The sequence below is a fragment of the Pan paniscus genome, chromosome 6, assembly GCF_029289425.2.
Source record: "Pan paniscus chromosome 6, NHGRI_mPanPan1-v2.0_pri, whole genome shotgun sequence".
NCBI lineage: Eukaryota > Metazoa > Chordata > Mammalia > Primates > Hominidae > Pan > Pan paniscus.
The window spans coordinates 26,537,374-26,555,362 of record NC_073255.2 but is presented as its reverse complement, the minus strand read 5'-3'; the positions used below and the strand labels follow the sequence as shown (position 1 = coordinate 26,555,362).

Below are 17,989 nucleotides of genomic sequence, written 5' to 3'. Positions count from 1 at the left end.
ATCATTCACTTAAGTAATTCTACATTTAGAAATCTATTCTGAAATAAGAGTAACTTTTCATGTGAATAGAAGTTTACAGCCTGCTACTTCATTATAATAAAAAAAAGGAAAAGACAAACCCTACATAACAGACAACAGTGAATGGTTAAGAAATTTATGAACAAGGCATGAGAGGGACTATTTTAGAGCTATATAAAATGATATTTCTAAAGGTTTTTTAATAATATGATAAAATATGTCAAAATATTAAATGAAGAGAACTAAAGAAAAATCATGCCTACTGTAATATCTTAATCCCACAAAATATAAATTATAAAAGGAGGCTAGAAAACATAACAATAATTATTTCTGGACGGTGATGTAACTTTTTCTTTACTCTTTTCTATATTTTCCAAACAGTTCATAATTTATGAAAGATTATGTTTATAATAAAAATATACATTACAAAATAGCTAACAGTAAATATGCAAATATACCATGTAACTTTTAAATACTGATTTTGAGTCCTGGTTTTATAATTCAAAAGGGTTAATTTATCATGGTGAAAGTTCTGTCTATAAAAGGAGCCCAAGGAAATCATATAGGATTTTCCTTAGGAATTTTCAAGTAAAAGCAAATCACTTAACAGTGCAAACCAACAACATTAGGTGGCATGAGTGCACCAGATGCTAAGCCACAAAGCATAACACTTGCCTGAAAAGAGCTTTGAGATTTTCCGGTAATTCGGTTCGACCAGCATAACCCGGGTTCATAGTAATAAATATTCCAACTGATGGCTTCAGTGTGATAGCTTCCCCAAGAAATACAAATCTACCATAAAAAGAATGTTGATGAAATTAAATGTGTTCATTGAATATGAATGCACATTGACAAATGCAAACCACTGCAAAATGCAAATTATTAGGAAGCTGTTTATTCTGTGTAATTTTCTTTAAAATTCATAAGCCCATACATATTTTGAATGTGTTTTGAAGCATATTTATTAAAAATACCCTCCCTTTTCCTGGAGGGATTATAAAAATGGGAAGTATTCTTTTTTATTTTAGCATAGCCTTAGTATCCTAGAATATAAAAATAAAGACTTGACTATTTTAACATTTAATGGAAGGAGGTGATGGCATTTTTACCTTCAACATGGGCTGCAATTCCTTGAATGGGATGCTGCATAGACAGAGAATGCCCATACTAAGAGGACAAAGGGACGTCCTGTTCAGTCTTAAGTTTTGTCTATTTCTTCCACTTCTCTTCCTCTTTCCCTCCATAGCTTTCACTGACTCAAGAAAAATCTATTAAATATCACTGAGAGTTACAATAGCTCTGGAGCCAGACTGTGAGTATTCAGATACCAGGCATATCCCTTTAGGCAAGTTAATTATCCTATGTTCCAATTCCCTCATCTAGTAAAAATAATAATCATATTACCAACCTTATTGGATTATGCAAGGATTTAAAAGGGATTATAAATATAAATGGGTAAAAGTATAATGCCTAGAACATGGAAAATACTCAAGAGATGTTAGCTATGACTAATGCTATTACTGTCACTTAAAGGCACTGGAGAAACAGTGAAAGATTTGCATTGGAGAAACAGTGAAAGATTTTCAGAAAGATCCGTGAGGACCTAAGTGCGTTGCTGCTGGCCAGGGCAATGAATGGTAATGTGCTGTGGGAGCCATACTGAGAGACAGGTAGAGGGAAACTTTCAAATGAGGGTAAACGAGACAAAATATAAGGCTGATCTCTTGCATTGCTGAGAGGGGAGGGCTGAAGCAGTTAAGGAGCTGGGTCTGCATCATGAAAGAGAAAACACAGAAAGAAACCACAGTGTTTAGGACTAAGGGTGCTTTAGATACTAGGTAATTAGGAGCAGGTGGATTTTGTATAGTCAAGATAAAAACGGAGAAAACTTCATTTCCCAGAATGTCAGGCTAGGGAAGGCAGACAGGCTGGCAGGGCCGCTCACACGCAGAGCGGTGGCTCTTGCCACAGAATAACTGCCTCCTCTCCCATTGTACACAGGAGGGACAGCCACAGTCAAAGGTGTGGACCTCCAGAGGGTAGAGCTGGCAAGGCACTAGAAGGCTTTGTAATTGAGGCATGGTCCCATCTCTTAAATCTTCATGTGTAAAGAGAATTTAATAAGCTCATGAAATCAAGAAGGAGCAGAGCTGTCTGCATATGGGCTAAAATAAGATGAAGAGAGCAGACCTACAGACATTCAGACAAGAGGAGACTACCAAGGAGTATTCTCGGCAATTTTCAGAAATCAGTACATGGATCAGTTACATAAATCTCCATAAGAAAGGATGGCCTCAAATGACATCTGGGTTACAGCAAATAAAAAGATTTTGACTAAAAGCTAGATAAAATATAGCTGGAGATCTAAGAACAAATAACTGAGCTTCTCTATCATGGCCTTAGAGATGGGACAGGTCAGGAAACAGACACCTGAACACATAAAACATAAAACACCCAAGGCCCACGTGGCAGAAGGACTGAGAGATTTTCTAGAATGTAGAAATATCCAGATGTATCTCCTGATAACCTGGAAACTTCTACAACAGGTACACAGTCCAAGAGGCTAGATAATCCTTGGGAGATTGAAAATGTTCCTATGGACAAGCTAGCTGAGAAAAATATTCTAAAAACTAAGGGGGCACAGGTAGGCCAGATAAATAAGATTGCCCTGTTGATAAAAATGTTACAAAGAGAACCAGAATTGTGCTGCATACTATACTAATTTATTTCTCAAATTAAGCCATCAAACGTAAGTGCCAGCTGTGTTTTGCTTTTTGGAATGTGGCATTGTGTTGAGAAGCATTTAGATTTCTAATATAATTTGAAAGGTCTTGGCCCAAGTTACTGGAAGAACATGAAGGTATAACCTATTGGGATGAGACAACTAGCAAAGAAGGAGTTGGTGGAAGGACTAAGATTTTGATTTTGGATATATTAAATATGAGAAGCCTGGGAGACCTCCAGTAGAGTCTTGGGATGCCCCAGGCAGTTGTTTAGGTCAGTCCAGAGATGAGGAGAGAGGAAGCCTGGGTATCTGGTAGTCAGCAGCATAGAGAGAGTTTTTTTAAAGCCCTGGGACTAGTTGAAATCAACAAGGGGAGAAAATATAGAGAAAGTAAATCCAAAGACCGGGGCCTGTGATGCCTAACATGAGTTGGCCAGGAAATAATAACAATAAAACATAATAGCAAACACGGATATAGTGCTTACTATGTGGTAGGCATTTTTCCAGGTACTTTGCATTTAATCATCACAGTAGTCTATAAGGCAGGTACTCTTCTTTGCCCCATTTTGTAGATGAGAAGAAACCAGCAATGAAGCGCTGTGAGGGGAGAGAGATGTAGGAGAGGTGTTGTCCTCAACCCACGTGAAGAAAGTATATCATGCAGTGGAGAATAACCAACTGCATCAGATGCTGCCAGAGGCCAAGAAAGATGAGGACTGAGAATTGATCAATGGAATGAGCATCTTAGAAGTCTTTTGGGTTTTTTGGAGAAAGGGTCTTGCTCTGTCTCCTAGGCTGGAGCACGGTGGCAAGAACACAACTCACTGCAGCCTTGACCTCCTGGGCTCAAGCAATCCTCTTGCCTCAGCCTCAAAAATAACTGGGACTACAGGCACATGCCACCATGCCTGGCTAACTTTTAAAATTTATTTATTTTGTAGACACCAGGTCTCGCTATATCGCCCAGTCTGGTGTCGAACTTCTGGGCTCAAACAATCCTCTCGCCTCAAACTCCCAAAGTGCCGGGATCACAAGCATGAGTCACTGTGTCTGGCCAATCCTAGAAGTTGTTTGTTTTTTAAGTGATTAAAGTAATGTAATATACATATGTTGTAGTCAACACTTAGAAACCACTAATAAAAATGGGAGACTATTCAAAATAATTCCCCCAAATCGACCAGAATCTTCCTTTATCTATTTCATGAGACAGGGAGAGGTAGCAATAGACAGTGAAGGGGAGGTTACCTGCATTATTCCATGTTTTTCTATTTGTAACAAGAGATAGCCTGCATGCCACTCACCTCTTCTTCCTGTTTCTGATGGCATCATGAATCATTTTCACTTGTACTGCCACCACTGACAGAACTTCCACAGAGATTCGGTTGAACTCATCAAAGCAGCCCCAAGCTCCTGTCTGCACCAATCCCTTATAGATATTGCCTACGGACTAAATGATAAAGTGAGGCACTCAGAATTTAACAGAAGGGGTTTTTACGCTATTATATTGAATAATTCCCAATCAGGAATAATGTTAGAGAATACAGTTTTACACATTATTTTATTACTAACTTACTTTGTAGTCCATTTGCTCTGAACAGTTGAATACATAAACCATCATGCCAAGGGCACGTCCTAGGTCTTTTGTGGTCTCTGTTTTCCCAGTACCAGCTGGGCCAGCAGGAGCCCCACTCATGGTTAGATGAAGTGATTGAGTTAAGGTAATATAACACCTTTAAGCAATAGAAAACACAAATATCACAGTCTAATATGAGATTTTCATAAAACATCAGAGGCAATACATTAGAAAAAAAGTTTAAGAAGCTCTAGAATGTGATAGTAGCATAAAATACTGATATACTTCTGATTTGTTCATGGCAATAATGAATCAGAATATTTTCTATCACATTTATTTTTAGGCTAGCTGTCTAAAAATAGTAGAAAAGAATGTATTTCTTTGTTTATTGATCTCATTTCCTAAGAGCTGTGTATTTGAATACAAATAACACTTGATTTGTAACACTATTAAATTTCTGATATTTCTAGGTAAAGATATTAATATGGCAGACAACATCCAAACTATTGTTTATAAAGGAAAAGTAGAAGAGAAGTCTTAGATGATGAATGAATTAAACATTGGCTGTATTAAACTGCTACTTAATACATTAAGAGATATGTAATTTCTATAAATACATAGTATACAAATAACATATACCTATTTCAATATACAAAGCAAAAATAAAAGGGCAATTTACTGTATTTAAATATATTTTACAAATTCCTTTGGAATGTGTTGCTACATCCACTTAGATTAACATAATACTTATTTTTGCAGCAAAGACTCACAAGTTCTTAGAAAATCATGAAACAAGAATACCTAATAAAAGAAGACAAAACAAATAGCAAGGACATCAAATGGCTGTATTCTTTATTTGGTGTTTCCTCAGATTTATAAATTGTTTTTCTCTTAGTACAGACAGCAGGTCTAGTGAATGATATACACATGGAGGTCAGGAGACGAGAGACTAATGTCCCCTTTGCCAATCATCAGATGCTAATCTTAAATAAGTCTTTTGACATCAACACACCTCAGTTTTCTCCTCTATTAAATGAGGTTAATTGTGGGAATATATTCAGAAGGCCAAAGGTAAATGCCTTAAAAAATTGAAAGTACTATGCAAATAGAAGCGATTAATTATGAAAACAGAAAGTGTTTCTGCATTTTATATCCATTGCATGTTTAAGTGTATCTTAATGAGTGAGTGAAAAGGCTCCCAGACTAGGAATCAGAGTACTTTTTGTAGTAGAGATTTTCGCCTTGTAATTTTCTCCAGTGGTTCCAAGTTTTGGGTAGGCATATGGCTGCCAGTGTTTAGACACTACATTTCCTGCCTTCCTTCCAGTCAGGAGTTGCCAAGTGACCAAACTCCAACCAATGGTATATGTGCAGAAATGATGAGTGCCATTCCTACAACACTTCCTTGGAGATATTTGACCTGGACTCTCTTTTTTCCCCTTTCACTGGCTAAAACACATGTGGAAACCATGTTTAGCATGTCGGCCACCTGTCAGCCTGTACCTCTGGACTGTGAGATACCCGCTTCTGTGTTATTTCAGCCATTGTCTTTTGTTTGGAATATCTAACAGCAGCTTAACTGGCATCCTTCTAGTCAATACACAGTTGACGTAAGTCTCTGAACTCATCCACGTATGGAAGAAGGAGACACTATCTCCCCTGCCTACCTCACAAAGGGATGGTCAGCATCAAATGAAATATAATGGAAGAATTTGAAGGGCATCATTTTGTTAATGTAAACAATGAGTAAATAATTCAAAGAACGAAATGGAAATGGAAACATTTTATCCAACACAATTCACACTATCAAAATGAACATTCATCTTCCTTTCAGCTCCCAAAAAACCCACATAGTGATTCTTCTAATTTCAAAGTTAATAAACTATCAGGTCTCACTTAACGATAAACTTTAAAATGCCTCTTCCCTTTTTCTCCTATACCCTGGGCCTCCCTTTCCTCCTTCTCTATTGACAACGGCATGCATACAGTAGACTCTTCACATTTGCAGTTTTGACTATTCTCAAGTGACTTCATCAAGCTACAATTTTAATCCCTCTCACTGAAAACAATGCATAAATTAACTAATGAGGACAGTGAATGCTGACTTTTAATCAGAGACAAGTTAGAAGAACTGAATTAGACATAATTATAGAAACTATACAATACACAAATGTCGCAATTATGAGCAGGTTACTATGTGCAAGAACAATCACAAATGTAGTGGGAGAATCCTACCAGCCTCTCAGGACTACCATAGCAAACCAGCTTTATAGACTTATATTTGAAACTGTCTACACTTCGGTGATAGTGGATAATTGGGCATGCAGCTATGACCTTGAGGTGTGACTTCTGCTTCATGAATGCCAAAGATTAAATGTGCTGTCTCCCATCAAACAGGTCAGCAGAGATTGGAATACTAACAAAGAAATTCCTGTCAATGTGACATATTCTTATCTCCGCAATATTCTGACTAGGTATGTATTTACTTGGAGTCAAGTGGAAACGAGCTATTAATAATAGTAACCTCCTGCCCCCTTGAAATACTTGAGCCACACTGGCTTTCTTTCTATCCGTGAAACTGGCCAAGTGTCTTCCCACCTTGGAAACTTTGTCCTTGCTCTTGCCTGTAACTTTCTGCCCCAGGATCTCTGCATAACTGATTCCTCATCATTTAGGTCCCAGCTCAAGCTCTCCACAATAGTAGGCTCTCCCTTCAAGACAATTTTAAACATATTGATCTTTTTTTATTGTTGTCATAGCATATATCACAGCCTAAAATAATTAATTCATTTGTTTATTGTTTCTCTTTATCCCCACTTACTAGAAAGTAATCTCTGTGACAGCAGGAACCCTGGCTGTTCAACAGTGGAATAGTACTTAGCAGAGTACTTCAGAAGTATTTGTTGAATCATTTAATGAATGCTATGTTCTTCACCTTCCCTTCCTTTCACTGTATGCAGTTCCTCAAATATGAATTTGAACACAGGCAATTCCTAGTTATTTTTACACTTTCAGTAAAGGAATCCTGTGGGGGTGGAGGGAGGTGGTGATAGATCCTGATACCAGAATGTTAGTTGTAGATAACTAGGCAGAATCAAAAATGCTTCCTTGAGCCATATTAATCCACTCATGATTTCATCATTTGTGCATTGTATAGCTTCTGTAATTCTGTTTCTCTAATTCAATTCTCTTCACCTTTTCCTAATTAAAGTCAACATTCCCTATATTACATTATTTCTTAATTTACATGCCACTTTCACATAGTTCATCGTTTCCTCTCATTCCTTCCTTTTCATTCTCACACTAGGGGACTTTTTTGGGTTGTTTTTCCTATCTGGACGTAAACTTAGAATTGTTACCTGTCAGTTAGAGGAGTGATCACTAGTCGAGGACTGTTTCCTAAGTATTCATAGAAGTACTGGAACTGGGCATCACAAATATTAACAAAGCAGTGTTTCTGGGTATCCTCCCATCGGTGACGAAGTTGAGACAGCCATGTAAAAGCTTGGGGACTGACAACCTAAAAGCATTGCATAATCATCATACGCAGGACACTGGTAGTTTGGGGCAACAAGTTATTAATCTAATCAACTCTACTGGTTCACATTTTATTTCTAAAATTCTCATAAATAGGAAATCTCTTGCATGCTATTGCAAATTATAATAGCATATACATGGTTAAATACTTAATAAGAAATATGTGTGTAATAAGTCTTCATTTTAAACTGGCTTTTATGTAAAACAATATGAATTTCTTCAAGCAATGCTTTTTCCTCTTTTATGAATCACCCCAGGGGATTAGATAAATCTTGTAACTTTATACTCATATCACTGAAGTCAGATGGAAAAATATACGATCTATATTTAAATGACACATAATCCATAATTTCTGCATTGCAGAGGCATAAATAAACTACATTTTCAACCAAGTTCATTCTAAAACCAATCTGCTTTTAGTACAGAGATTTTCTGCTTTGTTTTTAATCACATCAAATAACAGTATTTTTCATTGCTATTCTTTCCCATCTACTCAATCCTAACCATTCATCTTCCAGTTAAAAATCCCTGTCTCTTTCAAGATAAATGTGACACTTGGATTTCTTGAGAATCAGTTGAACTTACCAAAATTACTGTATACTAATTTGTCTGATGACTACACAGGTTTCGGCATTGCATATTCACGTATATTAGATGGTTGGGTATTAGACAAAGTATTTTTTAGTACAAAATAAAGGACATATTTTAAATCAGAATTTATCCTACTTGAAATCATCAGACTTATAAAATAGAATAAAATATATAAGAAGATACAAGGCCATATTAAAGGAGTAGTTAGATATAAACAGTTCAGTATGAAAGTCAGAACATATGGTAAGCGATGTTTTGCAAGGAAAAGTTTTGGACTAGCAATTAAAGAATATTGCTCACTAGTGGTCCTGAAGCTGGATCAAGGAATATTAATATATGTTTATGGTTTACATGAAAAGCATTTTCTTGCACTTTATAAAAATAATTAAAATTCACTTTGCTTTTAATAAATTGAGAAAAAAACCCCAGAAAAAACACAAAAACACTTCACAATATGTACAGGTGTTCGAATTGTGAAAGGAAGTGCCTTGTTTTAATACTACCAAACAAGCATAACCCAGTAGACAAGCATACTCCTGACTTTTGTAAATAGGAATATATTTTGGAAAGAAGGATGAGAAAATTCTCCTTTCACATTAAACACTGCCAACACTTAAAGACACACAGAATTTTTTTTTTTTTTTTTTTTTTTGAGATGGAGTCTCTCTCTGTCACCCAGGCTGGAGTGCAGTGGCGCCATCTCGGCTCACTGCAACCTCCGCCTCCTGGGTTCATGCCATTCTCCCGCCTCAGCCTCCCAAGTAGCTGGGACTACAGGCACCCACCACCACACTTGGCTAATTTTTTGTATTTTTATTAGAGACGGGGTTTCACCGTGTTAGCCAGGATGGTCTCGATCTCCTGACCTCGTGATCTGCCTGCCTTGGCCTCCCAAAGTGCTGGGATTACAGGCATGAGCGACCACGCCCGGCCGACTTTTTAAAGATATAGAAAAGAAAGGTTATTAGTATACTAAAAGAATTAGAAAATAACTTCTTACAAGACAATAATTTAGTTGTTCAAGGAAGAGACAAAGGATTACCCAAGTGACAACCTAGAATTATGACCAACACCTCTCTCTTCAAGGGGAAATGTATCAAAGGCACACAGACATGGTTTAAATCACATACACATAATCTTACTGCTATTGGCGTGTAAGTCACAGAGTTGAGGCTCACAGGCCAATGACTAAGACGGTCACACACAGAGAGATGAACACACTGATTTCTCACGGTTCTTCCACTGTGATAAAATTTTTTTGATGATCTGATGTTCCTAACTTGGCAAAACCTTTTGGGATATCACTTGGAATAAGTCTCATCAGAATAATATATTGGCTAACCAAAATCAAATGCACCCAAGACAAACACAACTTTTCAGGACTAATTAAAACATACAAACTTTCAAAAAAACAATGACTTTCTTGGAACTACTCTGGCAATAAACACCACTTTCAGGAAACAATAATGAATACACAAAATTTCTACAAACAACTTGCCTTCTGAGAAATAAGTTTTGCCACCACGTCTCTGGCATGGACATCTATGGTACAAATTGTCATGATCTTCCGTCTGTCTCCAGGTGGAAGTTCTCCCAGCAAAAGTGTAATCAGTGTATTCAGCTGAGAAATCTAGAAGGAATCATTTTTTAAAAAGGAGGGAAGGGTTACAAATACAGAATTTAAGAGCCCAAATTCTTCATATTTGTAAAGGCTGATTTAGTTTGCAAAACAATTTCTTTTTTTTTTTTGAGATGGAGTCTCACTCTGTCACCCAGGCTAGAGTGCAGTGGCATGATCTCTGCTCACTGCAACCTCTGCGTCCTGGGTTCAAGCAATTCTCCTGCCTCAGCCTCCCTAGTAGTTGGGATTACAGGTGCCCACCAGCACGCCCAGCTAATTCTTATATTTTTGGTAGGGACAGGATTTCACTGTTTTGGTCAGGCCGGTCTCAAACTCCTGACCTTGAGTGATCTGCCTACCTCGGCCTCCCAAAATGCTGGGATTACAGGTATGAGCCACCACGCCTGGCCACAAAACAATTTCAAATATGTTACCCTAGCTGGTCGTCAAAGAACCTTGGTGTAGAAATGACAATATTATTACCCCCTCACACAGATGAAGGACAAGAGAACCTGTGAGTAATGACAAAGCCAGGGCAGACACAGGGTTTCCTGGCTGCACTGAACTGACCCTCTACCCTAATGATAGCCTGGTCCACAACATTGTTGGAAAGGAAATGACTACAAATCTTAAAAGGCCAAATTAGACTAACTTTCAAAAAAGCATAGTAAAAGCTTAATGACAAATTATATTTTTCTTTAGAAAAGCATTCACCTAACAATTTGTGTTTGCTTTGGTTTTTAAAAATACAAGATAGTGATGACTACTGAAAAAATATTTAAAATTAAGAGCTGAAGAATATCCTCCTTTATTCTTATTCTTGTTTAGGTCCGTCGAACTCGTAGATAAATATTTTTCAAACTGCTGGTCTTTTTTCATAGACTGGAAAGGAATAAAATGGAATGCCATGAATGGCAATTCACTGAAGTGAATGGAATAGAAAATACAGTATTACAGGTAGTAAGAGAATGTATTGTTTCACGTTGTTTTATTTCCGTTTTGACTACCCACATAAACATGTGAACTTGGATCTAATAGAAAATATTTCTTATGGTGAATTGTGGTCAGAGAGGTTTGAAAGATGCTGTCTTAGGTGGTCATTTTGTTAGTATGGTTATTTACACAAAAAGATTTCTGCCTTACTCAAGCCTTATTTACAAAAACAGTATTTCTGCCTTATTCCAGGTATCATACTGTGAAACAATACCATCCCCTTTTCTCTTCAGCTCTGCAAAAGGACAGTCAATGACAAACTGCTAGCACCTGAGAAAGCTGGTGGCAAGTGAATATGACAGATCACCAGAGACTCAAACCTTTGTAGCCCACTGTCAAAATACAGGTTCACTACTGTACTATTATCACGCCCCAGAAAATGCGAAACCCTGCAAACTTCCCTGAGGTTGCCATGCGGCTGGAGGCTAGAGAAAGTCATACAGCTGGAATAAGAAGGGAGAAGAAAGGGAGGAAGAGATAACTCTAACATGTGCAATTTCCATGAAATAAGAACACAGAAGGTTCCAGGCACTGACTAAGCACGTTGCTGATCTCATTGCACTTAATCTTAAAATGCTAAATGACGAGTAAATGGGTGCAGCACACCAACATGGCACACGTATACATATGTAACAAACCTGCATGTTGTGCACATGTACCCTAAAACTTAAAGTATAATAATAATAAAATTTAAAAAAAAAGAAAGATAATCTGTATCCGAACTTTGCAGATGAGAAAATTGAGTCAAAGCCCTATTAACCACATTTGCCAATCCAGGGAGGGGAAATGCAAATCCCAACAGTCTGACATCAGATTCATCACAAAGACCCTCTCCAGCCTCCACAAGACCTACCCATCCCTTCAGGTCTGAGAAACTGTAGCTGTGCAAGAAGCATTCAGGACAGACTTAAAGTCAAACACAAAGGAAAGCTGGCTTAAAGAAATAAAAATATTAATATATGTCCCCTAGATATTCAGGATACACGATAGCTTTATAAGCATTTGCCCTATTTCCCCACCCCCCTGGGCTTTATTGAGGTATGAATGAAAAACAAAAATTGTATACGTTTAAGGTATACAACGTGATATTTTGATGTAGGTATACATTGTGAAACTATTACCCCAACCAAGCTAACTGACATATCCATCAGCTCACACATCTTTTAAGTGAAAATACTTGATATTTACTCTCTTAGCAAATTTCAAGTATACACTACCTTATTATTAACTATAGTTGCCATATGTTAAATTAGATCTCTAGAACTTATTCATGCTATAACTGAGTTTGTACCCTTTGACCAATATCTTCTGTTTCCCCCATCCCTATCCTCTGGTAACCACCATTGTACCGTTACTATGTGTTAGACTTTTTTTTTTTAATCCACTTATAAGTGAGATTATGCAGTATTTGTCTTTCTGTGTTTAGCTTATTTCACATAGAATAATGCCCTTCAGATTCATCCAGGTTGTCACAAATGGTAGGATTCCTTCTTTGTAAACGCTAAATCACATTCCTCTGTGTGTGTGTGCATGGGCATGAGTGTCTACACATTTTCTTTATCCATCTATTAATGAATACTTGGGTTTTTTCTACATCTTGGCTATTGTGAATAAAGCTGCAATGAACACGGGAGTGCACATATCTTGTCAAGACAGTGATTTTATTTCCTTTATCTATATACCCAGAAGTGAGATTGTTGGATCATTTGGTAGTTCTATTTTTAATATTTTGAGGAATGTTCATAATGTTTTCCATAATGGCTATACTACTTCCTACCAACCACCAAGGAGGTCAAAGATCCATACACTGAAAACTACAAAACTCCAAGGAAAAAAATTAAAGACACAAATAAATGGAATGATCCCATGCCCTTGGATTAGAAGAATTTATATTTGTTAAAATCTCTGTACTGCCCAGAGTTCTCTGTAGACTTAATGCAACTGCATCAAGATTTTGATGCCATTTTTTTTTTTTTGCAGATGTAGAAAAAACAATCTTAAAATTTGTATGGAATCACCAAGGACCCTGAATAGCCAAAGCAATCTTAAGCAAGAAAAACAAAGCTGGAGGCATCACATCTCTTGATTTCAAATTATATTACAAAGCTATAGTAATCAAAACAGTGTGGTACTGACATACAAAAAGGCACATAGACCGGTGGAACAGAATAGAGAGTTAAAAAATAAATTTTTCAACTGATTTTCAGCATAGGCACCAAAAACAGTGAAGAAAGGATAGAAGACTCTTACATTAATGGTGTTGGAAAAAACTGGACATCACATGCAAAAGAACGAAATTGGACCCTTACACTACACACACAAAAAAACAACTCAAAATGAATCAAAGACTTAACGATAAGACCTGAAACTGTAAAATTCCTTTAAAAAAAAGTGGGAAAAGCTTCATTACTTTGGTCTTGACAATGATTTTTTGGACTTGACACCAAAAGCATAGACAACAAAATAAAAAACAAACAAGTGAACTACATCAAACTGAAAAGTTTCTGTACATCAACAGAAAAAAATCAACAAAATAAAAAGGTAGCCTATGGAATGGAAGAAAATATTTACAAAGAATATATCTGATAAGGAATTAATATCTAAAATATATAAGGAACTCATACAACTCAATGGCAACAAATAGGCTGATTAGCAATGGGCAAAGGGCCAGAATAGACATTTTCCCAAAGAAAACATACAAATGTCTAACTAGTATATGAAAAGATGCTCAAAATCACTAATCATTAGAGAAATCAAAACCACAATGAGCTATCACCTCACACCCATTACACTGGCTATAATAAAAAAGTCAAAAGATCTTGTTGGCAATGATGTGCCTTAACCTACTACAAGAGTGACATCAAAGATCACTGATCACAGGCCGGCCGTGATGGCTCATGCCTATAATCCCAGCACTTTGGGAGGCCCAGGCAGGTGGATCACTTGAGGTCAGGAGTTAAAGACCAGCCTAGCCAATGGGGTGAAACCCCATCTCGACTAAAAATACAAAAAATATCAGCCAGGCATAGTGATGTGTACCTGTAATCCCAGCTACAAGGGAGGCTGAGGCAGGAGAATCGCTTGAATCTGAGACATATAAGCTGCAGTGAGCTGAGATCACACCACTGTACTCCAGCCTGGGTGACAGAGTGAGATTCTGTCTCAAAAAATAAAAAAAGATTACTGATCACAGATCACTATGATAGATACAATAATAAAAAAATTAAATATTCCAAGAATTATGAAAATGTGACACAAAGACACAAAGCAAGCTCATGTTGTTTGAATGATGATGTCAATGCCCAGCATAGATAGGGTTGCCACAAATCTTTAATTTGTTAAAAAAAAAAAAAAAAAAAGGCAGTATCTGCAAAGCACAGTAAAGTGAATCACAGTAAAATGAGATACATCTGTACTTTTAATACATTGCATCTTTAAAAAGTAGTTAAATGTTTAAAAAGCAGATGTGATTATTGTTTTATGTCTAATATGCTCACTGCTCATCATCCCCTAGATTTTATGTTCCACAAAGGCAACGACAGCGTCCATCTTATTCGGTGCCTTTTCCCAGAGCCACTGAAGAACTGTCAGAGTGTGGGTGCTCAATGGGTGTCTGCTGAACAGATGAATTAATGTACAATAACAACCCATACCTACGCAAGTTTCTAGGGAAAATTAATATACACTTTAGTGAGAAAAGAGATATTTAGGCCTTGGATATTTTCTCATCTGGGTCAAGATATCCGGTCTTTGCAGTATCCAATCTTACACCACTACCAGTATTTGGTTTAAAATAAAGTTGATTGTAACAACAGTAATAATATCATATGCCTTATAAGAACATTTATAATTGTAAGTGCATTCACATGCATTGTCTTGCCTGAGCCTCCCAACAACCTGTGATTTCTGCATTATTGATTCATTTTTCACAGAAGTGCAGTCAAATGGAAGATGATTAAAAACACAGCTTGTCAACATAATCTGCACAGCATCATATGCTGGGGATCTTATACTGTGTATCAAGATTAAACCTTCTCTGATGATACTCTTTTGTAAGTAATAAAATTCTGTACCCACAGTTATATAATGTAATTATAAAATGTCTATTATTTGGGCAGTGGCAAGAGGTAGCAATCATTATGGTCAGTACTGTACTTGTATATAAGTTTATGGTCTGTGACATAGAAAACACTCCTTAGCAGCTTTAAGAAAATATATCCTATCATGTAATCAGTACATATTCTTGCCACTGATCGCAACAGCGTTACATGATTTTCTACTGGATCAAGGGTGTCTTGGCTCAAGTCTACCTACGCCCCTTTGAAACTCAAGTGGCTATTTTCCTGGGACATCTTGGCTTCATTAGAGTGCAAGTAGAGCATGTATCTTGAACTAGAAATAAGCCCATCTTAGAGTAAAATCCAAACTTTTGTTCCTGGAGCACAAAGTCTTCCATGACCTCACACCACTCCTTTCCTATCTCACTTCACTAACCATGCTGGCCTTCTCTCTGTTCTCCTATCACAGCTGCTTTAAGGCCGCAGCAACCACTTCATGTTCCCGGAGTCATCTTCCCTCTAATCCTTGTATGACTGGCTTCCTCTCATTATTCAAAGCTGTACTTCAAATTTACCTCCTCAAATTGGCCTTCCCTGGCCATTCTATTTACTATTACCCCCTATCTATTTATTCTAAATGTTTCCATTATCTTTATGGAACTTATGAGTATCCTATCAATCATGTATTTCTTTGTCTCCTCCACCCTAAACTCTAAAGGAGCAAGGCCCACATCTGTCTTATTCTGTGCTATGTTCTCAAGCTTAGCATAGCGGCCAGCATAAAGCATGTGTCCAAATCAACACTCGCTGTATGAACTGATGAAAGAAGAAATGAACAAACGAACAACAGCAACAATACACACTAAAAGAACGGTTTTTTGTTCTCACATTCACTCATTCATACAAGATGACAAATGTGGTTCTTGTTTCCAGACCTTACAGGACAACAAGGAATGCAGATAAATAATTAAAATTGTTTTGCTAGGGCAAGTAGAAAGTACGCTGACAGCACACAGAAATAAGGCCTTGCCTGATATAGGGATTAGAACGGCACTTTAGAGGAATGTATACTAAGACCTAAAGAATGAGCAGGATTTAGGTTGAGAAGAATTTAGGGGTTGGCCAGCAGGGAGGCAGTCGTTATGCCACAGGAAGCAGCCTGTGTAAAGGCCCTGAATGGATCGGGTGGCTCTGTGGAAAAACTGAAAGAGGTCACCCATGGCAGGAGTGCGCGGCATAGGAAGGAGGGGTGTGTAAGGATGCTGCAGAGGAAGGCAAGTGCCCAAGCATGCAGGGCTTGCCCAGCTCAGTTAGGACGATGAGATGGTGCTGAAAGGTCTAGAAAGTGGGGTGATAATGAGATTTGTGTTATTAAATTATTTCTCTGGCTATACTGTAAAGAATGAATTGGAGGAAGGTAAGACTGGAAGAAAAGACCTGTGAGGAGGATGCTACAGTCATTTAGATGAAAGAGAGTGGCTTGGTCTAGGACATTATCAAAGCAGTTGGAGAAGGCAGTGAGAATAGGGATCTTCAGAACAGTGAGAGAATTGGTGGTTGATTGGCTACTGAGGAAAAGAAGAGTCAAGCGGGCTTCTAGTGTGAGCAACTAGTGAAGAATGTTGGTTTTTTGTTCTTTTTTTTTTTTTTCTGCAGTTGGGCACGTTGGGAGGCAAGTTTGAGAAGAGCGAATGTGCACTGGATCTTTTAGATTGGGTGTGCGTCTGAGACTTCAGTGAAAAATCCCTATCTGCTTCTGGCTGTGCTTCAGGAGACAGATGTAGGCTGGAGCAAAGGAAACTGAGCAACCATAAAAGTGGATGAAATTAGTCAGGGATGTGTGGAAAAAGAAAAGAGGAAAAGAAAAGGGAAGGAAAAAGAAAGATCGTGGGAGGCCGAGGCAGATGGATCACTTGAGGCTAGGAGTTACAGGCCTGATCAACATGGCGAAACCCTGTATCTACTAAAACTACAAAAACATTAGCCGGGCATGGTGGTGCACACTTGCAACCCCAGTTACTTGGGAGGCTGAGGCCTGGGAATTATTTGAAGCTGGGAGGCAGAAGTTGCAGTGAGCCAAGATCACACCACTGCACTCCAGCCTGGGTGACAGAGCGAGACCCTGTTTCAAACAAAACAAAACACAAAAACAGACCAGGCGCAGTGGCTCACATCTGTAATCCCAGAACTTTGGGAGGCCAGGGTGGGTGGATCACCTGAGATCAGGAGTCCAAGACCAGTCTGGCCAAGATGGTGAAGCCTCGTCTGTACTAAAAATACAAAAATTAGCTGGGCATGATCACGCCTGTAACTCCAGGTACTTGGGAGGCTGAGGCAGAAGAATTGCTTGAACCTGGGAGGCAGAGGTTGCAGTGAGCCGAGATAGTGCCACTGCATTCCAGCCTGGGCGACAGGGTGAAACTCCGTGAAAAACAAAAGAAAACAAACACACACACACACACACACAAAACAAAACAGAATAGAGCCATAAGGAACAGGAATATTTAAGGAGCAGGAGGAAGACCAGCTAGGTGAAGTAAAAAGCAGCCCAAGTTTTCTAGGTAGAAAACTAGAATTCAAAAAAAAAAACATGAATATAAAGGAACAGAGTATGTGAAGAAGTAGGAAGTATTTTCCAATTTAAAGAAAATAGAAATAGACTCAATCAAGTGGTAGAAATAGGTTGTGGTGATGAGAAAAAGGAAAGAGCAAGTATAGGTCAGCAAGCTTGATTATAATAAAGGCTACAAAGATAAGGCAGGAAACAAAAGATGTGGCATGAGTGGACAATTGTTGGTTATTATTTTGTTTTGAGTAATGAGGGAGTTGGGCATGTTTAATTACTGATGGGAATGAGCAAGAGCGAGAAACTG

The 17,989-nt window shown here is 37.9% G+C and overlaps 1 protein-coding gene across 1 annotated transcript in view; it reads right to left on the bottom strand.

The window, feature by feature from the left end:
* Positions 1 to 17,989, bottom strand: part of DNAH11 (dynein axonemal heavy chain 11) — a 358,159-nt gene that overhangs the window by 210,053 nt on the left and 130,117 nt on the right. The window contains exons 31-35 of the mRNA XM_055115753.2: positions 9,943 to 10,074; positions 7,676 to 7,836; positions 4,317 to 4,473; positions 4,045 to 4,190; positions 694 to 810 (exon numbers count right to left, since the gene is read on the bottom strand). Coding sequence (XP_054971728.1) covers positions 694 to 810; positions 4,045 to 4,190; positions 4,317 to 4,473; positions 7,676 to 7,836; positions 9,943 to 10,074 — 713 coding nt within the window. The remainder of the gene's footprint in view (positions 1 to 693; positions 811 to 4,044; positions 4,191 to 4,316; positions 4,474 to 7,675; positions 7,837 to 9,942; positions 10,075 to 17,989) is intronic.